Raw genomic sequence first — 26592 nt, forward strand, 5'->3', positions numbered from 1 at the left:
ACGTGCTATCACTCGCTCGTTTGTTTTTTTTATTTGTTCAATCTTTGACGATTATAACGAAAGAAATTAGTATTTTAAAAATGTATAGTAGACATGTTTATTTTCAGACTTTTTAAAGTTGGGTGAAAAACAATCACATGGTCACGTGGTAGACAGCGAAAAGGGCAACAGCGCCCCTGTGTGGCCATTAGGGCAAACTGCGAGAGAAAACGCTTGACACTGTGACATGACACGCACCTTTTATTAAATACCAGTCATAATTAAATTTCCCTGCATTTTGGAAATAACGTATTTTATTTAAGTATTGTAGAAATATTCATGGCTTATTGGTGCTCCTTGCAAATGTCATTCCTTCACTTAGGATGAAATAGGAACCATTTGGAACTCTCCACGATGACACGAAGACAGTGTTGCCATTCCCGTCCATTTACATACATAAGACAATATTTCTGGATGCCACCTTTAAATAAAATCCATTATAAATATAGCATTGGATTACTGAGGTCTCACAATTGTTGTCAAACAGCAGTTAATGTAATCATCTTTTATTCAAATGAAACACATTCGTTTACAGCTTATGTAGTCCGTGTGTGTGTGAAGAAGTAACTGAGGCGCCATTGGGCCAGCTACATGTTTAATGAGATCAACAAGAGTAGAAAAACAGAGGCAACAGACAAAAAGAAGAGTAGGAAAGCAACAGCATCCAACAGACTCTTTAAAATAATTCCTCTGTACACTATTTACACACACACGCGCACACACACACACACACACACACACACACACACACACTACAGTACGGCTACACACTGAGGGGGAGGAGCCTGATGTCACCTGTCCGTCAAGTGTTTGTTTTGGTGCTCAGAGCTGCGCTGACGATGATAATGGGAGGTCGATTGGGTCTGGAGGTCAGAGGTCGTCAAAGGATAAAAACCAAACAAATGCAGCGTGCCGTTCTAAAAAATAGGTGTAACTCTGAGACAGGAAGTGATCATCCTGCCCTTCCTCCCCCACAACAGTCTGATCCCCAAGCGCCCACTCTGTACCACAGACTGGCAGCCCACTGGACACACCGGCGGGTTAGGTGGACCGAGCGTCCTCCTCAAGCGTCCATCTGGCAGGGCGGAGTCAGCCAGCGCAGGGCGGTGCGGTCCCTAGGTGGAGTCATTAACTCTTCCTCATGTGATCCAGTCACATGACTCCAGGCGGGTGGAGGGGGGCCAGGGGCAGCATATCAGGTGCACCTGCGGATGACAATAGTTGACTTTTGACCTGCAGCGTCTTCTTGCCTGTGATCTGTTGGCGTCTTACCTTTCTCACCTCCGTGCGGGTGGGTACATGGACGGGGCAGACGCCTGCTGACTGGCGACGATGGCGGAGGACGACAGACCTAGGAAATAAGTATGGTCACATGACAGCACCAGCTAAGCGCGGCCAGCGGAGTGCCGTCTCACCTGAGGCGTAGGGCAGGTCGTACTGTCCTGACAGCAGCGGGTACCCCAGGTGGTGATGCGAAGGCAGCATGCGCTGGGATGGCGAGGAACGTGGCCGCTCGCCCTCCCTATCCCGCTCGTGTGGTGCTTTATCGGGGACGGACGGCGACTTGTTCTTGTATTGGCTGGCGTGCTGCTGCAGGAGGTCCAGAGCTTTAGACTCACCCGTGGGTTTTACTGTGGGGCTGGAGCGGGACGCTTTCTCGCCCTCTTCACCTACTGTCGCCTTACCACCGTACGCCGAGAAGGCGTACCCGGCGGGCAGGTACCCTGAGGGCAGAGGTGTGGTGCAGTCAGGATGGTGGTCATGGCGACAAGCGGGACAAAGGGTGCTCTTACCAGGGTAGTTCTGCATCATGACTGAAGGCATGCCTCTGTATCCCGGGTGTCCGGGCTCATAGGCCTGGTGGCCGTAGGCATAAGGTCCGTGCATGTAAGGCATGTAACCCTGGTGCTGGGCCAGAGGGGACGAAAACTGCACATGAGAGGGCCGCATCTCTTTCCCAGCGACCCTCTGCTCCTCTGGGGGTATCTGCGCCCGTCCCTCCGCCCCCTCCTTGGCCTCCTCTTTATGAGGAACCTCCTTGGGACGCAGACGCTCCTCCTTGGCTTTCTTGTCGCGCTCCCGCTCGTCCTTCCAGCGCTCGTTTTCCTGCGCCTTGGGGGCCTCAGAGTACTTGTTGGGGTACACGTAAGGCCACAAGCGCGAGTCGGGCTCCTGTGGAGACAATACGGTTAGCGAGAGACTACCGATGCCATCACAGTCAGCAAAAAATAATAATGTCATACCTGTCTGTACCACATGGCAGACTCCACACCAGATGGCCGGGCCGAGTCTGCCCCCGGTTTGGCCTCGTCCTTCCCATGATGTCCTGCTTCACTCAGCTTCATCTTAAGCCCCTCCGGCTGAGCCGTGGAGGTCTTAGGGTCCTCGCTCTTTACCATGATGACAGACTTGGCCAGTTCTGGCCCCGCCTCCTTGGCCTTGCCTTTGGGGGCCAGGTCAGTGAGGCTGGGGGCCCGGGTCAGCGTGGGTGGGACGGACGCCTTCTGCTTCCACTCATCCTTCCCTTCTGCCTTTTTATCGGCCAGCCGCTGCCTCTCCTCGTACTGCTGGCGGTAGGCGGGGTTAGAGGCCAGCAGGTGGGCGTGGTAAGCCTGGTCAGGGGAGTAGGAGTAGGGGGGGACGTAGTATTGGTTGTAGTAGAGGGGCTGGGCGTACATGTTGGAGCGCTGCTGGATGACTGATGGCTGCTGCGCTCCGAGATCCACCTTCCTGTCCTCCTGAGGTTCCAACTTCACTTTGCTCTCCTCCACCACGTCTGTCTCCTCCTCCTTTTTAACCCTCCCCTCCACATGAGGCGGGGCGGCAGCGGCTGGGCTTGGGTTAGCGTAGCCAGGAGAGTAGTACGAGTCATAGTTGTGGTAGTAGGGAGACTCCTTGCTGGGCGCCTGGGGCGGGAAGAGTGCCTTCTTGGCCCCTTCACGAGCCCCCGCGTCGGGCTCCGTCTTTACCTTCACTCCTTCTGCCCTGCCTTCGCCGTCCTCCCCGGCATCAGAAATGTCCGAGTAGGCGGGGCTACCAGTTTTGACAGACGCACTGTCCGCCCCGTTTTGGTTGAGATGGTGCGGAGGGGCACCCTCCACCCTGCTGGCCCCTCCGATGGAAGGACTGGGTGCGTTGTCAGTAAAGCTGTAGACTTTGTCCGCCTCAGCCTTGATACTCGCTAGTCTGTTCTGCTGAGCATCTGAGGAGCCGTTGAGCAAGGCATCCGATGCCTCGCCGTACACGTCCTCTGGCCTCACCTCTTTCCCTGCCCCCTTCGGACTGTCGCACTCCTTCCCCCCATCCCGCTTCTTCTTGTCTTTCTTCTTTTTGTCCTTGGTGAGGGAGGGGCTTGAGGCGGGGTCAGCCAGTGAGGGAGGTTTTGGTTGAACGTTTTTCATCTGGGGACTCTTGGGGACAGACTGCACCACGGAGCCCATGGCGGGGGAGGACGCCTGAAGGCTGTAAGGGGAGAGGCTGGGGCCGCCAGGGCCAGTGGGGGCCACAGGGCGACTAGGCTTCACGCTCTTAGGAGTAATCTTATCTGCTTTGGCGCCTGCTGCCATCTTCTTGGCTTTCCTGTCATCCATGCTATCGTTACTGGCCTCGTCGGTCAAACACGCGGCGTCCTCGCCGCCATCCGTCCCCTCGGGCTCAGGCTCTCCTCCCTTTTTCTTACCCTGCTTCGATGCCTGCTTCCCCGAAGAAGGAGAGGGGGCATCAAAGCCCCGCCCTTTCGGCGTAGTGGATCGAGCGGGGGAGATGGCGGCGCCATTGCAGGCCGCAGGGTCGGGATGGAGGCCGAGCTCATCGCCGTACTCGCTGTCTGCGTCCTGGTCTAGTCGGACATCGTGCTCGTTGTGGGCGCGCGCCTGGTGGTATTTCAGCCCATTGATGTGCTTGTACTTCTTATTGCAGTTGGGATGGGGGCAATCAATGAGCACGGGGGAGGGGCAGGTCGGGTCCAGCAGGGGTGGAGCCGGGGGATCCGTTTTCCCTACATGGAGGGTGGTCACGGTGCCAGTCGAGCTGGTTCTTATGCGTTTGGACACCTTGGTGTCCTCGGAGCTGGAGGTGGGTTCCATGTCCGAGGCAGGCTTGGTCTTCCTCTTGGCGGAGGAAGGGCTGGCTTTGGCGTCCTCCAAGCCGCCTGCTGTCTGGCTGCCTCGACGACCTTTGCTGTTCGCGGCCGCGCCGCGCGTCTTGCTGCTGCCTTTGTTGTCGGAGGACGTGCTGTTGTCGTTTGCTGGTGCATTGCCGCCGGGCCTCATCCGCTTCCCTCGACCGCGCCCACTTCGCATCTCCACGTCACTCGTGGGGGAATCGCAGAACCTGAAAGAGATGTGGTGTCATTGACAGGCAGCTGAGCGCACGATCGGTGGTCAAAGTAAACAACAAACCAACCTTGGGGGGGCCCAGTCATGCCGGGTGCAGTCCAGCAGGGTCCCAACATACGTCTTGTTCCTCCAGGTCACGTTGACCACCAGCATGCCTGTAGATGAACACATGAGGAAACATGAAGACATATGGTAGAGATAATCCATCATGGGTTTTTTTAGGGCTGATACGGATTATTACTGGTCAAGGAGGCTGATCAACGATATTTGGAGCCCATACTTTTTTGCAATAAAAGTTATTTTACCTTGAATAGTATAAGTCAATAAACAGCTGGACTATGCTTTAAGTTATGTATTTTAAATACAAAATTTAGGAAACATCGAAAAAGGAGCAACGTAATGTTTTATATGGCGCTAATTTTGTGGTTAATTGAACACCTTTATTACGTGTGTAAAAGGAGCATCAAGATTTATGTTTCAATGTATGGGAAAATCTCCTGGGAAAATTTGTAAAAATATAGAATTTCTCTACATCACAATAACTTGGCAACTACTCAGTTTTATACAATTTTTTAGAGGTTTACGGATTTAAAACATTATGAGAGGCCCTCATGAAGAAGAACCCTGAAATATTGCAAACATGTAAATAAATACAATTCTGGGCTCCTTTACGTAACTTGTAATAGAGAGAATTTTTAAGCTGGCTGACGTAATTTTTTCCTGGATGTTACAGAAAGTATGAAAATGTGCGAGTTGCTACCTGTCCATCCATCTGTCGCGTTATGTGATCAAATTGCGGAACATGAAACCTACGGCGCTTCTTTAATGAGCCCACGCTCCAAGTGTTGCGGACGCGGGCTTGTCGAGCGTAAAAAAAAAAGTGAGAACAGAAATGGAATGTTTAGACAGGTAAGCAGAGAAGTGTACTGTACAAGTGACCAGCATTGCAGGAAAGAGAGAGAAAGAGGGGGCGTGGCCGCGGAAGCGCTACGGTGATAGCAGCTTAGCACACTGCTAGGTAGGGCTGTACACTTAGCTTTTTCACTAGTAGCACTGGTGCTACAAAATTAGAAAACATTTTGGTACAGACGTTTTTTGATAACACAGAATTTTTTTTGTAGCAATATGAAATGTCTAAAATATTACAATTTCATTTTTTCAGGAACTCTGCAGGTTTCAACATGTCAAATTTTAGACTTTTTTAAGACCATCTTGAAAATAATTTCAGACCATTTCACATCCATATGGACAAAAAAATTCATTTTAAGTATATCAATTCATTCACTACTCTTTCACATTGGAAAACACAATGGCTAAACTAACTAAATACACTAGGAGCTTCTCTAGTGTAAACTACTTTGAAAAACATTAGCAAACACCATAACAGCCAATTTTCAGATTTGCCATAAAAGTGTTTTCTTGCAAAAGGTGTAGTGTGCTTCATTTCAAGTGTTTTCATGTAACATCAACATCACCAATGGTAGACAAAAGCAAAACAATATACAGTATTGTCTGTGAAAGGGACAGTTAGCATCTCTGCTTTAGCAGACATGATTTAACAAAGGTTAACTTTGGTAATGTTTTTTTCAGTTGTCAGAATTGAGCAAAGCGATAAAAGCATCTACAGTACTACTGTATCTGCACAAAGTTATGAAAAACAGTGTGTGCAGATAAAATGATTGTCTAAAAAGAAAGGTGATTATGGCTGGCAAGCCTCAAACAGAAATTAGATGTGAAAAATGTGGATAACATTCAAATGTGCTCACCTTGTTTTGTATCTGGTGTGTATGGATACATTTTTACCTGTTTTTTGTAATTTTTTTGAAAACATATTCTGATACATTTTTATTCAGGCATGAAAAGATGACATTGGCAAATCGCCATTGCTTTCCCACAATGAGATGAGTGTAAACACTAAATAGGCAACCGCTTTTTATGTCGGTTGCTGTATAAACTTGGAGAAAAGATTTGGCATGAGAAGCTGACTTGAAATATTGGAACAAATAATATAAGATAATTATGTTTTATAGTTTTACTGCAGAGTACACTACTACCACAGTGAAATAAGACTGCTTTCTGTATGTAATAGTATGATTTCACTACTAAACATCTCATAGTGATCTCCTTCGGCAATTGGTGCCACTTAACTCACATAACACTCCTTTGGGGGATTAACGTTTATCTTTGTGAAGTTGTTCAAGTGTAGCATCTTTTGACACAGACTTATTTTTGACTTTTACATTATCATTCCATTCACTTTCACCGCCTTGTTTACAAACGCTTCCCTCCTTGATGGTTGCACATCTGGGTACTAAACACTTTGTACGTTTCCATACACTGGCTTCAACCATGCATTAAACTGATCGTTCAGGAGAATATCCGTTGGCATAATTAAATACCGCCACCAAGTCTTGTTTTAAAATTTTTGGGACTGATGGAGATCCCATATACACAAAAACAGGTACCAACAGTAAGAAAAGTTGGTTTTAATAACTTAAGATGTATTATGAAATAAGAAGAAAGAAAAAAACATTGAAAGTAATCAGGAAAATCAAATATAATCTCCAATCTTATTAAAAAAACCATTTAGCTATGTTCAAATTTTCAGCTAACAGACAAAAAATTAAATGTGAAATAAAGTGCCCTGGTTTGAGAGAACATGTGTAAACGTCAGCAGCAACATAAAAATAATAGACCTTCAAAGGCCTACTGAAACCCACTACTGATAGTTTATATATCAATGATGAAATTTTAACATTGCAACACATGCCAATACGGTTAGTTTATTAAATTACAATTTTAAATTTTGCGCCGAAGTATCCTGCTGAAACGTCGCGGTATGAAGACGCGTGCGCGTGACGCATTGTCGAGGACATTTTGTTCCAGCACCGTTCCCAGCTATAAATCGTTTGTTTTAATCGCATAATTCCACAATATTCTGGAAATCTGTGTTGCTGAATCTTTTGCAATTTGTTCAATGAATAATGGAAACGTGAAAGAAGAAAGCTGTACGTGGGAAGCGTTGTATTGCGGCCGCTTTTAGCAACACAAACACAGTCGGTGTTTCATTGTTTACATTTCCGAAAGATGACGGTGAAGTTTTACTATGGAACACAGCGGTCAAGCGAACACGGTTGGATTGGACCACACACACAAAGTACAGCGTATCATGCAGCGATCATTTCGAAAGATCGTGTTTCGAAGAGGGTCCCTTGTGAAGGGCAGAGATGGCCATCGCCACCACCCGTTGACTGGTGCTGAAGAAAGGTGCGAGGCTGACCTTCAGGTTGTACAGGTACAACCATATAATCTCACTAAAACACTAGTAACATAATAAGCAGATAAGGGATTTTCCAGAATTATCCTAGTAGTCTAATAACATCTGAATCGATCCCACTGTATAGTCTTCTTCTTTTTTTTAATAGTCCTTCACTCTCACTTTCCTCATCCACGCTCAAATTAATGGGTAAATCGTCGCTTTCTCGGTCCGAATTGCTCTAGCTGCTGGTGGCCATGATTGTAAACAATGTTCAGATGTGAGGAGCTCCACAACCCGTGACGTCACGTCTGCTACTTCTGGTACAGGCAAGGCTTTTTTTTATCAGCACCAAAAGTTGCGAACTGTATCGTCGATGTTCTCTACTAAATCCTTTCAGCAAAAATATGGCAATATCGCGAAATGATCAAGTATAACACACAGAATGAACCTGCTATCCCCGTTTGAATAAGAAAATCTCATTTCAGTAGGCGTTAAACAATTGTGTTTTTATAGGTAGACATTATTGTAGGACATGCACAAATATTTTAGCCAGAAACACTAACCTAGCAACTGCTGTATGATGCTGTGGGATAGGCTGTGTTCTGAAAGTTACTTTAAAAAAGTCCTTTATTATGGTTAATCGTTACAATGCCAAAACAGTAATTGAATCACTAACAAAATTACTCTTTAAATACATGTTATTAATTACTATGGAAAGTAATTGTGGTAAAAAATAAACTTCAAACATCTGGCATAATGCAGTTGAGAAGTTTCATATGGACGGATGAATGAAAACAGTGCGTTGTGTGCCTTTTAAAAGACGGTGCCTGTTGTCTAGTGTTGTGTGATGTCAGTGAATCTCACAGGCATGCAGTGAGATGTTTTTTTTTTTTAGCTTAGCAGGCTAGCAGAAACACTTTGACGGCAGCTCTTTTAAATTGTTCACAGTTTTGTGTTACCTCTGCTTAATAAATGGATTGAATGTGCTTCCATGACTGTAGGTTCTTGTCAACAAACATGGTATTATTTGAATGTTAAGTTTGTCACTTCAATCATTAATTTGTTGCTCTATATTCCTTCCGATCCACGTAGTTATGAGTGCGCAGTGCAGTTTCTGTCAGGTGGTGGTGAAATAAACCTTGTCTTTTACAGACCAGTTTCCTTTTCGTTTCGAAGTTGTAATAAGTGCGATTGTATAACCCCAAGATGATTAGTTTTTGAGTGACAGCCATGTTCGCTAATCAGAATTGTTGATCCTCCTGTTTCTTTGTCTGTCGCTTCGAACAGGGAAAAAGACGTCTCACTGTGCATCGTTCCCAGCACCTGAGCGCATTTGTTTAACAGTAGAAGTAACTGAACACAGTCAGCCCTCTTTACATTCATTTACAATCTTTGTGTCGGTAGGCAGAGATCAACTCTGCAAAAGGGCACACACAGGCAGCACTGTGACTTGCGACTCACCAGCAAGAAGTGCCGCAAATTAACAAATATTAGGAGGAAAAAAATACGATTACAATGCCAAACATCCCTTTGGGGGAATATTTCCGCTTCAAATTGCATGGGCAATATGAGACAACACCAGGGGGAGCTCCACAAACCACGTTAAACCCAGATTCCGATCTAACAAAGGTCTTAACTCATTCTCTTTCTATGCCACATCAATGTGGAATGCACTCCCAACAGGTATAAAAGTAAGTGAATCTCTATCCTCCTTCAAAACCGCTCTAAAACAACACCTCGAGGCAACTTCAACACTTTACTAATACCCTCCTCCATTCACATCCCATCTCCGCGGATTATAAACAACTCAAATGTACTTCTAATGTATATACTTGTTCTTATGCTATGTGAACTCACTATGTTCTCTGCTGGCTGTACATATCCTACAAAATAAGACCTACACTGTTTCAATGTCCACATTTCTCTGTTGATGCAATTGTTGATGACTGAAGTACTGATATCAACCAAAGCTCCTCATCCCACCCCCCGGATTGTAAATAATGTAAATAATTCAATGTACATACTATGATGATTAACTTGTGTGATGACTGTATTATGTTGATAGTATATATTTGTACCATGAATTGATTAACGTGGACCCCGACTTAAACAAGTGTCTGAGCTGACACGTTGTTGCTACAGGTTGTAGAGGACGCTAAAAGCAGTGCCTCCACGGTGCTCCCTTAATATGGTTATTGGATGAAATTCGGGACATTGATTACCCCTGGAGGGGCACTGTAGATTTAAAGTCTCCGGGAAAAATTTAGGGTATACAAGTATGACACTGTAAAGTGCCATTCATATTGAACTCACGGGCCGCACCAACATTACATTTTCACATCAAGGTGCAGGCCGCAAAATAATGTCTCGCAGGCCGCAATTGGCTGGCGTTTTTGAGCCCCCTGATCTAAAAGAAACATTATTTTTGCACTTATATTCTTATATGCAGTTGTGGTCAAAAGTGTACATACACTAGTAAAGAACATAATGTCATGGCTGTCTTGAGTTTCCAATCATTTCTACAACTCTTATTTTTTGTGATAGAGTGATCAGAGCACATACTTGTTGGTCACAAAAAACATTCATGAAGTTTGGTTCTTTTATGAATTTGTTATTGGTCTACTGCAGTGGTTCTCAAAAGGGGGTACGCATACCCCGGGGGGTACTTGAAAGTATGCCAAGGGGTACGTGAGATTTAAAAAAAAATATTCTAAAAATAGCAACAATTCAAAAATCCTTTATGAATATATTTATTGAATAATACGTCAACAAAATATGAATGTAAGTTCATAAACTGTGAAAAGAAATACAACCATGCAATATTCAGTGGTGACAGCTAGATTTTTGTGGACATGTTGCATAAATATTGATTTCTTTTTTTGTGAAGAAATGTTTAATATTAAGTTCATGAATCCAGATGGATCTCTATTACAATCCTCAAAGAGGACAGTTTAAGTTGATGATTATTTCTATGTGTAGAAATCTTTATTTATAATTGAATCACTTGTTTATTTTTCAACAAGTTTTTAGTTACTTTCATATCTTTTTTTCCCAAATAGTTCAAGAAAGAACACTACAAATTAGCAATATTTTGCACTGTTATACAATTTGATAAACCAGAAACTGATGACATAGTGCTGTATTTTACTTATTTATCTCTTTTTTTAAACCAAAAATGCTTTGCTCTGATTAGGGGGTACTTGAATTAAAAAAGTGTTCAAAGGGGGTACATCACTGAAAAAAGGTTGAGAACCACTGGTCTACTGAAAATGTAACCAAATCTGCTGTGTCAAAATTATACATACAGCAATGTTAATATTTGGTTACATGTTCCTTTGGCAAGTTTCACTGCAATAAGGCGCTTTTGGTAGCTTTCCACAAGCTTCTGGTTGAATTTTTGACCACCCCTCTGAAAAAATTGGTGCAAATCAGCTAAATTTGTTGGTTTTCTGACATGGACTTGTTTCTTCGGCATTGTCCACACGTTTGAGTCAGGACTTTCGGAAAGCCATTCTAAAACCTTTATTCTAGTCTGATTTAGCAATTTACCAATTTTTTAGTACCAGTAAGCAAACAAAGGCTTTTAATTTGACTGCTGACATATGCAGCAACATATAGTGTCATTTCTCATTCTATTATTTTCTCAAAATTGTGAGGGACAAGCTGTAAAAAATTTATTATTAATCTACTCGTTCATTAGCTGTTAATATCTGGTTATTTAACACGCTCTATCTACACTTCTGTTAAAATGTAATAACCACTTATTATTCTGTTGTTTGGATGCTTTACATACATTTTGGATGATACCATAAATTTGGGTATCAATCTGATACCCACTAGTTACAGGGTCATATTTAAAGTTCTTGTGTGTCCAGGGACGTATTTCCTGAGTTTATAAACATAATAAAAAAAGATTTTTTGATGGTAAAATTTTTTGATGTAATCATTGTAGTATCGACCAGATACGGCTCATGTACTTTGTATCGTTACAATCATTATCTGTGAAGACCCACCGTTTTGTTTACATTCAGAGCGCCAGCTTGTTGTTAGCGTTGAGCTATTATATCCTCCTACGACGTGTAGTGAAGCATGTTTAGTTATTCCTCGTCCTGCAGTGAGGATACTTGTAAAACATTTAGTTTATTTGTCACCATGAAGGCGAGGATTGGTGATTTAGAAGTAGCTAAAACACTGCCGACTGTGGATGGATGTTAGCTGCTAGCAAGCTAGCCATGTTTTAAAACACCTCTGGCAGAACGGCGCTTCAGTGTTATGGCTTCACCTTTATCGTTAGTTTTTAAGCCGAAATGCTCCCATTATCCCTTTCTGTTTACACACTGTTTCTGCTTTTAAGTACTTCTTGCGTGTGCGTTGCCTAACATGCTCCTCTGCTCCTAAAACCAGCAGTGTCACAAAGGTGTGCCGTCATTTTTCGGGGGCAGTATAGTACCATTTTAATGTATTAGTACCGGTATAGTGTACACCTGTAATACAAAGATATGTCAAAATACATAGTATAATCAATCAATGTCTAATGCCGACAAGTCGATGTCTCGTCGTATGTTCTGAGTAGCTGCAACTGCCCCATCCTTACCATCTTCAGTCTCCTGCCACACGATTCCCTCCAGGTTGACGCTGGTTCCAGGCTCGCAGGGTCCCAAGCAGTCCGGGTCGGTGGCCAGCGCTGCGTCTGCCGTGTTGACCGCCACCGAGCGAGTGCGCACCATGATCTGTTCGCAGGAAGATGAGATGTCGCTGTGGGACACGGGGGCGAGCAAGTGAAGCGGCGGGGGAACAGATGTAGAGGAGGGAGAATCCATCTGCGGAGCAGGTAGACAAAAAGTGAGACATCAAAGTTCAAAGGTCAACCAGCAAAATGCAGACATTCCATTCATATATCTTTTTTATAGACAACTGACAGTGGCCTCATTCCAATCAGATAGATCTTAGCTACATAAGCTCTGCCCCACACTGATTTCAGGTTCTATCTCAGGGAGTCTTTCCTTGCCTCCGGCGCCAAAGTGCTCTGGGGTTCACTTGGTGTTCTTGAACATAACAGAACCAGAAGTGAGCGGTCTTACCTTGTCGGCACACAGCATCTTCTTCAGCTTCCTGCACTCCCCGTTGTCCATTTCCTCCTCCTCCTCCTCGTCCTCCTCCTCCTCGGTTGTCATGGCGACAGGCTGGCAAATCCCCGCAGAGTCCAAAGCCACGTGACCCAGGTGCTCAGCCATTTCAGAGTTCTGTTGGCCCTCGAAAGGGCCGGCGCGGGTGGCCCCCGGAAGCAACAGTGTGGCCCCGGGCTCCTTGTCGGCGCTAGTCTCCAGTTTGTCCTTCTTGGTCTTTGCAGACACGCCGTCCTTCTCCTTCTTGACGGCGGTGAGGACGCGGGAGGCTTTGCCTGACTTTTCGCTTCCCTTAGTCAGGGTAGAGTTGAGGTTCTGTGTCTGTGGGTCTCCAGGGGCCCGACACGGAACCTCCTTTTTGATGGCGTCCGCCGCAGCGGTTTTAACACCTTCTTTGGAGTTTTTAGTACGTTTGGATTTTGATTTACTGTCTTTCCCGCCACTCACGGGACTCACAAACTTGATGTTGTCTGGCAAAGCGGCCACGGCGCTGGGAGGGGTGGCTATGCCCCCACCCTCCTTGCTGCTTGACATCTCCAGTTTGTCCTTCTCCAAGTCGGCGTCCAGGTCAATAATCAGATTGCCGACACCGATGTCCCACTCATCGCCGCTGTCGTACGTGTCCACCGCGTTGGAGTCCACACCTTTCCCGCCTGCAGGGCCGCCGCTGAGGGACATCTTAGTAGGGGCGTCCCCGGAGCGCCGCAGGGGGGTGGGGGTGGTCCGCTGCCGGAGGGCCGCGTTCCTCCCAGCCGCTGGGCGCCTCCTCAGGGATGGACCCGGCGCCGCCTCCCTGCTGCCCGCATGGCCTCCTGTGCATGGGACAAAACATGTGGTTAAGAAAATTAAATCCAATGTTTACATCTCACTCGTATGGTCAAATAGGACAACAATATTGTCAACACCTGCACCAATTGACCTATGACCTGGTGTGACCTGTACGTAATGCCGAGCCAATCAGAAGTTCAATCAATCAATCAATCAATGTTTACTTGTATAGCCCTAAATCACTAGTGTCTCAAAGGGCTGCACAAACCACAACACAAACCACTACCACATCCTGGGTAGGCCCACATAAGGGCAAGAAAAACTCACACCCAGTGGGACGTCGGTGACAATGATGACTATGAGAACCTTGGAGAGGACGAAAGCAATGGATTGATTGTTCCGATTCTGCTCTTCAAGGATGACGAGCGACGGGGCGGAGCTATTCCGTGACCAAACACATCATACCAGAAGATAATAATGATGATTAGGTCCTTGCAGGACAGAACCATGCAGAATGGCTGCCGCGCATATGGACATCTTCTTTCACTTTAAAGACAAGTATGGATATGGGCTGCCAGGGAGCGACTGTTGAACACCTTGACCAGGTGAGGAAGAACAATGTCATGATAAATGATGAGAGGCGTCAAGTCAGGCTGGAATTAAAGACCGATTGCCCCGGATTTCCACAGGATGCGTCGCAGCTGCGGCATGCAATCACCATGGAACGGCGCTGCCGCCCACCCCCCGGCGAAATATCACAGACTTTTACAGGAGCTGGCGAATCCGCGCATAATCATGTCATAAAATAAAACACTGAAGTTAACATTGTAGAACGTCTCAAGCTGTGCCGTCCATCAATACCTTCAGGCTTGTGGGAAAAGACAAATTTTGCCTTGCAGTACGACAACTTAATTTTTTGTAGCAAGCAACAACACAACAATAACATCCTCCGTTGCGAGTGTTGTAGACAAACAACTCCTACGAATCACTCCACACCACTCCCATATCAGCTAGTTTTGACACATGTTGGCGGCATGGCATAGTGGGTACAGCAGCCGTGCCAGGAATTTGAGGGTTGCAGGTTCGCTCCTCGCTTCTTGCCATCCAATTCACTGCCGTTGTGTCCTTTGCTCACCCTTCACTTCACCCTTGCCCCAGCGCGGCTCACACTGGTGATGTGGTCGGAGGGGCCTTAGGCACAAACTGGCAGCCACGCTTCCGTCAGTCTACCCCATGGCAGCTGTGGCCTCAAATGTAGCTTACCACAAGGTGTGAATGTGGAGTGAAAGGGTTCTCACTTCCTCACTTCTCTGTGAAGTACTTTGAGTGTCTTTAAAGCGAGATATATGTGTGTGTGTGTATATATATATATATATATATATATATATATATATATATATATATATATATATATATATATATATATATATATGCGCCTGTCCATAACACCTTAGTTTTGGACCGGCAGACGCGACATTTGGGTCTGCAAAAGTAAAATTACACCTGAAAACCTTTGCCAAATTGACTTAATTGCCGTCCCTGACGGTTTCAAAGTGTAAAATATGATCTGCTTTGAAGACGGACTATTAATTTGAAAGTAAACTGGATAATTCATATAGTGTTTGTGCATGGCTTCCTGTCCAACACAAGCAGATTTTAGCTGAATTGATCTGCCGTGGGGCAGCAAGGTGGGAGAGGGGTTGGTGCATCTGCCTCAAAATACGAAGGTCCTGAGTAGTCCTGGGTTTAATCCCGGGCTCGGGATCTTTCTGTGTGGAGTTTGCATGTCCTCCCCGTGACTGCGTGGGTTCCCTCCGGGTACTCCGGCTTCCTCTCCGGCTTCCTCCCACCTCCAAAGACATGCACCTGGGGATAGGTTGATTGACACCACTAAATTGGCCCTAGTGTGTGAATGTGAGTGTGAATATTGTCTGTCTATCTGTGTTGGCCCTGCGATGGGGTGTCGACTAGTCCAGGGTGTACTCCGCCTTCCGCCCGATTGTAGCTGAGCTAGGCACCAGCGCCCCCCGCGACCCCAAAGAGAATAAGTGGTAGAAAATGGATGGATGGATGATATGCCGTGTCGCAGCGACCAGCAAAAATAGAAGCTCTGCGTATATTTAAAAGTTAAAGTACCAATGATTCTCACACACACACACACACACACTAGGTGTGGCGAAATTAATCCTTGCATTTGACCCATCACCCTTAATAACCCCCTGGGAGGTGAGGGGAGCCGTGAGCAGCAGCGGTGGCTGCGCCCGGGAATCATTTTTGGTGATTTAACCCCCAATTCCTACCCTTGATGCTGAGTGCCAAGCAGGGAGGCAATGGGTCCCATTTTTATAGCCTTTGGTATGACTCGGCCGGGGTTTGAACTCACAACCTACCGATCTCAGGGCGGACACTCTAAACACTAGGTCACTGAGTAGGTCATATTTAGCGCAGGGATCTAAAACTGCAACACCATGTCGGTGCTGTACCACAGGCGCCGGGTACGGGCAGATTGTCTTGAATAAAAACTGAAAAATCTGCTGCCGAGGCGATTACGAACCGCAGCTTTGACGTATCCTTGGGAGATCAGGGGTTAAAGAGTATGCAGGAAACAACGCCACATGGATATAATTAAGGTGAGTTAAGGTGAGTCTTTTTGCTAAAGGGGCCCTCTTAGGCAAAACCAACTTTTCTCACCAATTGGTGCCTTTTGTTATGTATTTGGGATCTGCATAAGAAATTTCGAAAATAAACCATGGAAGTATGGCAGAGATGTTAATAAAAGCAACCTTGTCTTGCATCATATGTCCGAGAAACGAGCAGTTTCAAACTTGCCCGATTAGTGATGTTAGAAGATTTTTCATACACTTTAGATTTACCCCAAATGCTTTATGCGAGTCCGCCATTGTAGTCCAACACTGTAGTCAATAAGCGCCTTATTCTCTTGTTCTGGGGTCAGACTGGCTCGTACAGACACATGGATCCTTCACTGTTGCCATTTCTAATACAATGTAGTACAAACTTATATCTGTCAGTAGACTTGCTGTGGAAGCGCTAAAAACTACAACAAAGAGGATGCGGTCGGAAGTGGTGGCATGTAAACAAGACCGCCCACAAAATGGCGCTTAATCTATTAAAAATGTTGACCAAAGAACCACTATTACATGTTATGTTTTAAATGTAGGATGGGGTATCGGAATGTCTTATTGTGGCGGTCCGCTCCCTGTATGATCAGTGTCAGAGCTTGGTCCGCACTGCCGGCAGTAAGTCGGACACGTTTCCAGTGAGGTTTTGGACTCTGCCAAGGCTGCCCTTTGTCCCCGATTCTGTTCATAACTTTTATGGACAGAATTTCTAGGCGCAGTCAAGGCGTTGAGGGGTTCCGGTTTGGTGGCCGCGGGATTAGGTCTGTGCTTTTTGCAGATGATGTGGTCCTGCTGGCTTCATCTTGCCAGGATCTTCAGATCTCACTGGATCGGTTCGCAGCCGAGTGTGAAGCGACCGGAATGAGAATCAGCACCTCCAAGTCCGAGTCCATGGTTCTCACCCGGAAAAGGGTGGAGTGCAGTCTCCGGGTTGGAGAGCAGACCCTGCCCCAAGTGGAGGAGTTCAAGTACCTAGGAGTCTTGTTCACGGGCGAGGGAAGAGTGGATCGTGAGATCGACAGGTGGATCATTGCGACTTTTTCAGTAATGCGGACGTTGTACCGATCCGTTGTGGTGAAGAAGGAGCTGAGCCGGAATGCAAAGCTCTCAATTTACCGGGCGACCTATGTTCCCATCCTTGCTTATGGTCATGAGCTTTGGGTCATGACCGAAAGGATAAGATCACGGGTACAAGCAGTCGAAATGAGTTTCCTTCTGGTGGCGGGGCTCTCCCTTAGAGATAGGGTGAGAAGCTCTGCCATCCGGGAGGAACTCAAAGTAAAGCCGCTGCTCCTCCACATGGAGAGGAGCCAGATGAGGTGGCTCGGGCATCTGGTCAGGATGCCACCCGAACGCTTCCCTAGGGAGGTGTTTAGGGCACGTCCAACTGGTAGGAGGCCACGGGGAAGACCCAGGACACGTTAGGAAGACTATGTCTCCCGGCTGGCCTGGGAGCGCCTCGGGATCCCCCGGTAAGAGCTAGACGAAGTGGCTGGGGAGAGGGAAGTATGGGCTTCCCTGCTTAGGCTGCTGTCCCCGCGACCCGACCTCGGATGAGCGGAAGAAGATGGATGGATGGAAAACAATCTTACTATGACCTCTTTAAAATATCCTACACTTCCAATACCAGTCAGCCTGCATTACTCCTATGGCTGTCAGCCTGTTTACCCTTGTTTTCTTTGTGCATATTGACAACAAGAAACGAGCAAACACGCCTATTAGTGCCACTTAAATGTAACTTATGTTATTGCAAATGTGGAAAAACATTTGTAGCAGTTTTTTACAGCCAGTATATATTGGCAAACTATTTGGTTTCGTGGACAATTTATAAACGGCATCTTACTGGAAAGCTAGTAATAAAGTAGAAGCATGTACAGTATATCACGCGGCCAACACGCTAACATTAGCCACATTTCAAACGCGAATTACTTTTGTGTGCACTTAATAGAAGTGTTCGAGGGTAAAATATAAGGTAAAATGTGTCTTTTTGCAGAGAATATATTCGACTGCTAACGCAGATGCTAACTCGACTCAAGCTAACTCAGTTGCTAGCTTATTAGCAGAAAGAAGCCGTCGGCCGCGTCTCGCTGTCACTTCGTACAACGCACACCTACGTAACAAAAATAACAATACAGGTCAATCCAGGGGACATTGCTTGCGATAAACACAGGGGACATTGCTTGCGATAAACACACACAACAACGCGGAACCTCAAACCCAACATCGAATATCAGGCCGGGATTGAGCTCTATTTTTATGCAGTCGACCGAGGCCCTCGGTGGCCCGCTACACGGCTAGCGAGATCCATTATCGGACGGATCTGTTTGGCTCTCAGATCAAGACATTAAAGCTGCTCGTGTAACATCAATCATTGAATTTGTTTACTGTGCCAAAAGCAGCATTCCGTTTTTAAAAGTGGCAACGTCTGAATTCCAGTTCCGGCACGAGTATTCATCTCGACGGTTTATGCAAGACTTGACCCAGTAGTGTCTGTCGTGTAAGACACTTTTACTGCAATATTACAATCTTATTTGGGTTAAATTACACCTGTATGTTTGAAAGTCATATTTGAACCGTAGGCAGTATTTGCTACCTTCTACGATCTGAAAACACTCCAACTGCAGGATGCGTTTCTAAACACACGCAGAAGGTAAACAAGTTGCGACTAAGCGGTGTTTGGGTTAATAAAGTACACACACTAACGTGCCAACTAAATGACAAAATCCAGCAGATCAGTCAAAGACGTGTCCGATAATGGAACCACAGCTTAGCTTCCCGGTGTCTTCAGACAAAGACTGCAGCTAGCCCGCTGAGCTAGCAGCCCTCAGCTAGCTAGCTGACCCGCGTTTAATCCCACCAGGAGACACGTCTTCCGCACGTCCACTCACCCTGCTCATAATCCTGATCGGCACGCCTGTCATGTGCACTCCATAGATCCGAAGCGAGCCAGGGGGGAAAAGGTGCGAGAGGCGAGCACCGAGCAGGCGGAACAGTCAACGTGCTCCCGGCTCACTGGACCGCAGCCATCACACGGCCCCCCCGTCCTGCGCTCCACTGCACCGCCGCAACACACTGCCTCATCCCTGCGGTTCAATACTTCACCCGTGGGGAACACAGCACAGATCCCGGGTGCTCCATTGGTTCCATTGGTGGTCCTGATGTCCCCCCTTCAAATAAAGCGTTATTCCGGTTTAAAGACAGCCAGACTACACGAGACAAACAGCACAGGAGCTAAATGGCTGATTGGTTGAAAACTAGCAAAACATGGAGCACCGGATCCCAGTCTCACTGGAACGGAGTTAAGGGAAAAAACACACCGAGCACCGAATCCATGATGCACTGGAATGGAGTCCGGTCTAGATCGAGTTTGGATCGTTTTTTCTCCGAGTCCTCTTGCTATTCCCACATTCCAAAAGTATACAAATTAGGTTAATTTGAGACACCTAATTGTTTTGAGTGTGAATATTTTGTCTGTGTGCACTTTCCAGTAAATAAATAAATAAATGATAAATGGGTTGTACTGGTATAGCCCTTTTCTACATTCAAGGTACTCAAAGCGCTTTGACACTACTTCCACATTTACCCATTCACACACTGATGGAGGGAGCTGCCATGCAAGGCGCTAACCAGGAGCAGGGGTGAAGTGTCTTGCTCAGGACACAACGGACGTGATGAGGTTGGTACTAGGTGGGGATTCAACGAGGGACCCTTGGGTTGCGCACGGCCACTCCTCCACTGCGCCACGCCGTCCTGGTGTCAGTAGGCGTGTGGGAAATAATCAATTCGAATACGAATCGCGATTCTCACGTTGTGCGATTCAGAATCAATTCTCATTTTAAGAAAATCTATTTTTTAAAATGATTAAAAAAAATTGTTTTTTTCTTCTTCATCAATCCAACAAAACAATACACATCAATACCATAACAATGCAATCCAATTCCAAAACCAAACCTGACCCAGCAACACTCAGAACTGCAATAAACAGAGCAACTCAATAGAGTGATATAGCTCGGTTGGTAGAGCGGCCGTGCGAGCAACTTGAGGGTTGCAGGTTCGATCCCCGCTTCTGCCATCCTAGTCACTGCCGTTGTGTCCTTGGGCAAGACACTTTACCCACCTGCTCCCAGTGGCATCCACACTGGTTTAAATGTAAAAATTAGATATTGGGTTTCACTATGTAAAGCGCTTTGAGTCACTTTGAGAAAAAGCGCTATATAAATATAATTCACTTCACTTCAACTGAGAGGAGACACAAACACGACACAGAACCAACCAAAAGTAGTGAAACAAGAATGAATATTATCAACAACAGTATCAATATTAATTATAATTTCAGCATAGCAGACATTAAAAATCCCTCACTGACATTATCATTAGACATTTATAAAAATTATAAAAAAAGAACAAAAGTGTCACAGTGGCTTACACTTGCATCGCATCTCATAAGCTTGACAACACACTGTGTCCAATATTTTCACAAAGATAAAATAAGTCATATTTTTGGTTCGTTTGATAGTTAAAACAAATTTACATTATTGCAATCAGTTGATAAAAAATTGTCCTTTACAATTATAAAAGCTTTAAAAAAAAATCTACTACTCTGCTAGCATGTCAGCAGACTGGGGTAGATCCTGCTGAAATCCTATGTATTGAATGAATACAGAATCGTTTTGAATCGGAAAAATATCATTTTTGAAACGAGAATCGCGTTGAATCGAAAAAAATCGATATACTATCGAATCGTGACCCCGAGAATCGATATTGAATCGAATCGTGGGACACCCAAATATTCGCAGCCCTACTATCCAGTGATATACTGGAGTCCAGACCAGGGTGTAGTCTGCTGGGATAGGCTCCAGCTCACTACGATGCACCTCTTAAAAATGTATAAATCATTTAAACCTGTGTGAAGTTGGCCCACAATTTTATTGCACAAATATAACATAACACTTCCATGTGTTTGTGCTATGTTTATACTGTAAAAATGTTCGCTAAGTTATTCTAAAAGACATTATTTGATGAGCGACGTCATCCAACCCCCATGTCTCACCTTGTCAAAATCATCCCAAATGTGTCTTATGCGTTTGTGGTACAAACATTTTTTGTCGATTAGTTTAAAAAAAAAATATTAACATTTTCCATCCATGCATCCATCTTCTTCCGCTTATCCAAGGTCGGGTCACGGGAGCAGCAGCCTAAGCAGGGAAGCCCAGACTTTCCTCTCCCCAGCCCAGCTCTTCCGGGGGGATCCCGAGGCGTTCCCAGGCCAGCCGGGAGACATTGTCTACCCAACGTGTCCTGGGTCTTCCCCGTGGTCTCCTACCGGTTTGATGTGCCCTAAACACCTCCCTAGGGAAAAGTTTGGGTGGCATCCTGACCAGATGCCCGAACCACCTCATCTGGCTGCTCTCGATGTGGAGGGGCAGCGGCTTTACTTTGAGAGCTTCTCATCCTATCTCTGAGGGAGAAACCCGCCACCCGGTGGAGGAAACTCATTTCGGCCGCTTGTACCCGTGATGTTGTCCTTTTGGTCATAACCCAAAGCTCATGACCGTAGGTAGGGATGGGAACGTAGATCGACCGGTAAATTGAGAGCTATGCCTTCCGGCTCAGCTCCTTCTTCACCACAACGGATCGATACAAGGTCCACATTACTGAAGACACCGCACTAATCCGCCTGTCGATCTCACGATCCACTCTTCCCTCATTTGTGAACTGAGGAACTTGAACTCCTCCACTTGGGGCAGGGTCTCCTCCCCAACCCAGTGATGGCACTCCACCCTTTTCTGGGAGAGAACCATGGACTCGGACTTGGAGGCGCTGATTCTCATCCCAGCCGCTTCACACTCGGCTGCGAACTGAAAATATTAACATTTTATAGTTTTAAAATGTATTAACGTTTTATTAATCATAACCCGCCCCCTCGCCTTATCAAAATCTTCCAAAACCTGTCCCAAACGTTTGGGATGCAATATTTTTTTTGTCCATTATAGTTTTTATGTTAATATTTTATGGTTATTATGTTATTAACGTGTTATTAATCATAACCAGCACCCCAACCGTGTCAAAATCTCCCCAAACTTGTCCCATTTGTTTTTGCTGGTTTGTGCAGCAATTGTTTTGTATATTAACTCATTATTCACAGCCCCCACTATGTCAAAATCTCCCCAAACTGATCCCAAACGTTTGTGCTGCAAAATGTTGTTGTGCATTATAGTTTTTATGTTAAGATTTTATAGTTTTTTTTTTTGTTATTAACATGTTATTATTCATACAACCAGCACCGCAACCACGTCAAAATATCCCCAAACATGTCCCAAATGTTTGTGCTGGGTTGTACTGCAAAATTTTTTGGGCAAATTTATAGTTTTTATTTTATTTATGTTTTATAAATGTTGTATTATTATTGTGTTATTATTCATAACTAATACCCTAACATTATCAAAATCTCCCCAAACTTGCCGTATTCATTTGTTCTATGTTTGTGCTGCAAAAGATTGTCTACCAATCATAGTTTTTATATTATGAACATTTTCTTATTCATAACCAGCCCCCCACCTTCTCAAAAGCTCTCAAAACGTGTCCCATTTATTTGTGTTTCTTTTGTGCTACCTCTTATCTAACTGTTATAGTTTTATGTCATGTGGCTGGTTATGATAATAACATAAAATGACAGTATTCAGAAAAGTCATTTTTCAGCAAGAATGTAGCACAAACAAATGAGACAACTTTGGGGAGGGGCTTGCTATCAATAATAAAACGTGAGTAACATCCATCCATCCATCATCTTCCGCTTATCCGAGGTCGGGTCGCGGGGGCAGCAGCCTAAGCAGGGAAGCCCAGACTTCCCTATCTCCAGCCACTTCGTCTAGCTCTTCCCGGGGGATCCCGAGGCGTTCCCAGGCCAGCCGGGAGACATAGTCTTCCCAACGTGTCCTGGGTCTTCCCCGTGGCCTCCTACCAGCTGGACGTGCCCTAAACACATCCCTAGGGAGGCGTTCGGGTGGCATCCTGACCAGATGCCCGAACCACTTCATCTGGCTCCTCTCGATGTGGAGGAGCAGCGGCTTTACGTTGAGTTCCTCCCGGATGGCAGAGCTTCTCACCCTATCTCTAAGGGAGAGACCCGCCACCCGGCGGAGGAAACTCATTTCGGCCGCTTGTACCCGTGATCTTATCCTTTCGGTCATGACCCAAAGCTCATGACCATAGGTGAGGATGGGAACGTAGATCGACCGGTAAATTGAGAGCTTTGCCTTCCGGCTCAGCTCCTTCTTCACCACAACGGATCGATACAACGTCCGCATTACTGAAGACGCCGCACCGATCCGCCTGTCGATCTCACGATCCACTCTTCCCCCACTCGTGAACAAGACTCCTAGGTACTTGAACTCCTCCACTTGGGGTAGGGTCTCCTCCCCAACCCGGAGATGGCACTCCACCCTTTTCCGGGCGAGAACCATGGACTCGGACTTGGAGGTGCTGATTCTCATTCCGGTCGCTTCACACTCGGCTGCGAACCGATCCAGTGAGAGCTGAAGATCCCGGCCAGATGAAGCCATCAGGACTACATCATCTGCAAAAAGCAGAGACCTGATCCCGTGGCCACCAAACCGGAACCCCTCAACGCCTTGGCTGCGCCTAGAAATTCTGTCCATAAAAGTTATGAACAGAATCGGTGACAAAGGACAGCCTTGGCGGAGTCCAACCCTCACTGGAAACGTGTCCGACTTACTGCCAGCAATGCGGACCAAGCTCTGACACTGATCATACAGGGAGCGGACTGCCACAATAAGACAGTCCAATACCCCATACTCTCTGAGCACTCCCCACAGGACTTCCCGAGGGACACGGTCGAATGCCTTCTCCAAGTCCACAAAGCACATGTAGACTGGTTGGGCAAACTCCCATGCACCCTCAAGAACCCTGCCGAGAGTATAGAGCTGGTCCACAGTTCCACGACCAGGACGAAAACCACACTGTTCCTCCTGAATCCGAGGTTCGACTATCCGGCGAAGCCTCCTCTCCAGTACACCTGAATAAACCTTACCGGGAAAGCTGAGGAGTGTGATCCCACGATAGTTGGAACACACCCTCCGGTCCCCCTTCTTAAAGAGAGGGACCACCACCCCGGTCTGCCAATCCAGAGGTACCGCCCCCGATGTCCACGCGATGCTGCAGAGTCTTGTCAACCAAGACAGCCCCACAGCATCCAGAGCCTTAAGGAACTCCGGGCGGATCTCATCCACCCCCGGGGCCTTGCCGCCGAGGAGCTTTTTAACTACCTCAGCGACCTCGGCCCCAGAAATAGGAGAGTCCACTACAGATTCCCCAGGCACCGCTTCCTCAAAGAAAGACGTGTTGGTGGGATTGAGGAGGTCTTCGAAGTATTCCCTCCACCGATCCACAACATCCGCAGTCGAAGTCAGCAGAACACCATCCGCACCATACACGGTGTTGATAGTGCACTGCTTCCCCTTCCTGAGGCGCCGTATGGTGGTCCAGAATCGCTTCGAAGCCGTCCGGAAGTCGTTTTCCATGGCATCCCCGAACTCTTCCCATGTCCGAGTTTTTGCCTCCGCGACCGCTAAAGCTGCACACCGCTTGGCCCGTCGGTACCCGTCCACTGCCTCCGGAGTCCTATGAGCCAAAAGAACCCGATAGGACTCCTTCTTCAGCTTGACGGCATCCCTCACTGCTGGTGTCCACCAACGGGTTCTGGGATTACCGCCACGACAGGCACCAACAACCTTGCGGCCACAGCTCCAATCAGCCGCCTCGACAATAGAGGTTCGGAACATGGTCCACTCGGACTCAATGTCCCGCACCTCCCTCGTGACATGTTCAAAGTTCTCCCGGAGGTGTGAATTTAAACTCTCTCTGACAGGAGACTCTGCCAGACGTTCCCAGCAGACCCTCACAATGCGCTTGGGCCTGCCAGGTCTGTCCGGCATCCTCCCCCACCATCGCAGCCAACTCACCACCAGGTGGTGATCGGTAGAAAGCTCCGCCCCTCTCTTCACCCGAGTGTCCAAAACATAAGGCCGCAAATCCGATGACACAACTACAAAGTCGATCATGGAACTGCGGCCTAGGGTGTCCTGGTGCCAAGTGCACATATGGACACCCTTATGTTTGAACATGGTGTTTGTTATGGACAATCCGTGACGAGCACAAAAGTCCAATAACAAAACACCACTCGGGTTTAGATCCGGGCGACCATTCTTCCCAATCACGCCTCTCCAGGTTTCACTGTCGTTGCCAACATGAGCGTTGAAGTCTCCCAGTAGGACAAGGGAATCACCCGGAGGAGCACTTTCCAGTACTCCCTCGAGTGTACCCAAAAAGGGTGGGTATTCTGAACTGCTGTTTGGTGCATAAGCACAAACAACAGTCAGGACCCGTCCCCCCACCCGAAGGCGAAGGGAAGCTACCCTCTCGTCCACTGGGTTGAACTCAAACGTGCAGGCTTTGAGCCGGGGGGCAACGAGAATTGCCACCCCAGCCCGTCGCCTCTCACTGCCGGCAACGCCAGAGTGGAAGAGGGTCCAGTCCCTCTCGAGAGAACTGGTTCCAGAGCCCTTGCTGTGCGTCGAGGTGAGTCCGACTATATCCAGCCGGAACTTCTCTACCTCGCGCACTAGCTCAGGCTCCTTCCCCCCCAGTGAGGTGACGTTCCACGTCCCAAGAGCTAGTTTCTGTAGCCGAGGATCGGACCGCCAAGTGCCCTGCCTTCGGCTTCCGCCCAGCTCACAATGCACCCGACCTCTATGGCCCCTCCTATGAGTGGTGAGCCCATTGGAGGGATGACCCACGTTGCCTCTTCGGGCTGTGCCCGGCCGGGCCCCATGGGGACAGGCCCGACCACCAGGCGCTCGCCATCGTGCCCCAACTCCGGGCCTGGCTCCAGAGCGGGGCCCCGGTGACCCACGTCCGGGCGAGGGAAATCTGGGTTCATTTTGTTGTAATTCCATAGAAGTCTTTGAGCTGCTCTTTGTCTGATCACTCACCTAGGACCTGTTTGTCTTGGGAGACCCTACCAGGGGGCATGAAAGCCCCCAGACAACATAGCTCCTAGGATCATTGGGACACGCAAACTCCTCTACCACGGTAAGGTAGCAGCTCAGAGAGGAGGTGAGTAACATGAAAAGTATAAAACTTTAACACAAAAAAACTATTAAATGTTAATAACATCAAAACTGTAATAGATAAAAAACAGTTTTTAACACAAACGTAGCACAAACAAATGGCAGTGTTATTTTAATATTTGCAATGATAAGGGGGTCGGACTTCACACAGGTATAACGTTCCATCCAATTGGGGGCAGCATTGCACCAGAGACCTTATGATGGATGATGAATTATGAATGATGTTTCCATGGCAACATACAAACTGGACTAAAGTTGCCGTTGCATTGAGGAGAC

General features: G+C 46.8%; 1 protein-coding gene across 1 annotated transcript; it reads right to left on the reverse strand.

Moving 5' to 3' along the window:
- Positions 1-529: 529 nt before the first annotated feature.
- On the reverse strand, positions 530-19438 carry znf609a (zinc finger protein 609a). The gene is made up of 9 exons (XM_061894738.1): positions 19057-19438; positions 12717-13573; positions 12230-12455; positions 4444-4531; positions 2283-4371; positions 1833-2211; positions 1455-1763; positions 1312-1390; positions 530-1244 (listed from the first exon to the last, which is right to left on the reverse strand). The coding sequence occupies exons 2-8, from the start codon at positions 13437-13439 to the stop codon at positions 1317-1319; spliced, it is 3888 nt and encodes a 1295-aa protein (XP_061750722.1). The 5' UTR covers positions 13440-13573; positions 19057-19438; the 3' UTR covers positions 530-1244; positions 1312-1316.
- Between the last annotated feature and the right edge of the window lie 7154 nt (positions 19439-26592).

This window comes from Nerophis ophidion, linkage group LG03, assembly GCF_033978795.1.
Source record: "Nerophis ophidion isolate RoL-2023_Sa linkage group LG03, RoL_Noph_v1.0, whole genome shotgun sequence".
In the NCBI taxonomy this organism is placed as follows: domain Eukaryota; kingdom Metazoa; phylum Chordata; class Actinopteri; order Syngnathiformes; family Syngnathidae; genus Nerophis; species Nerophis ophidion.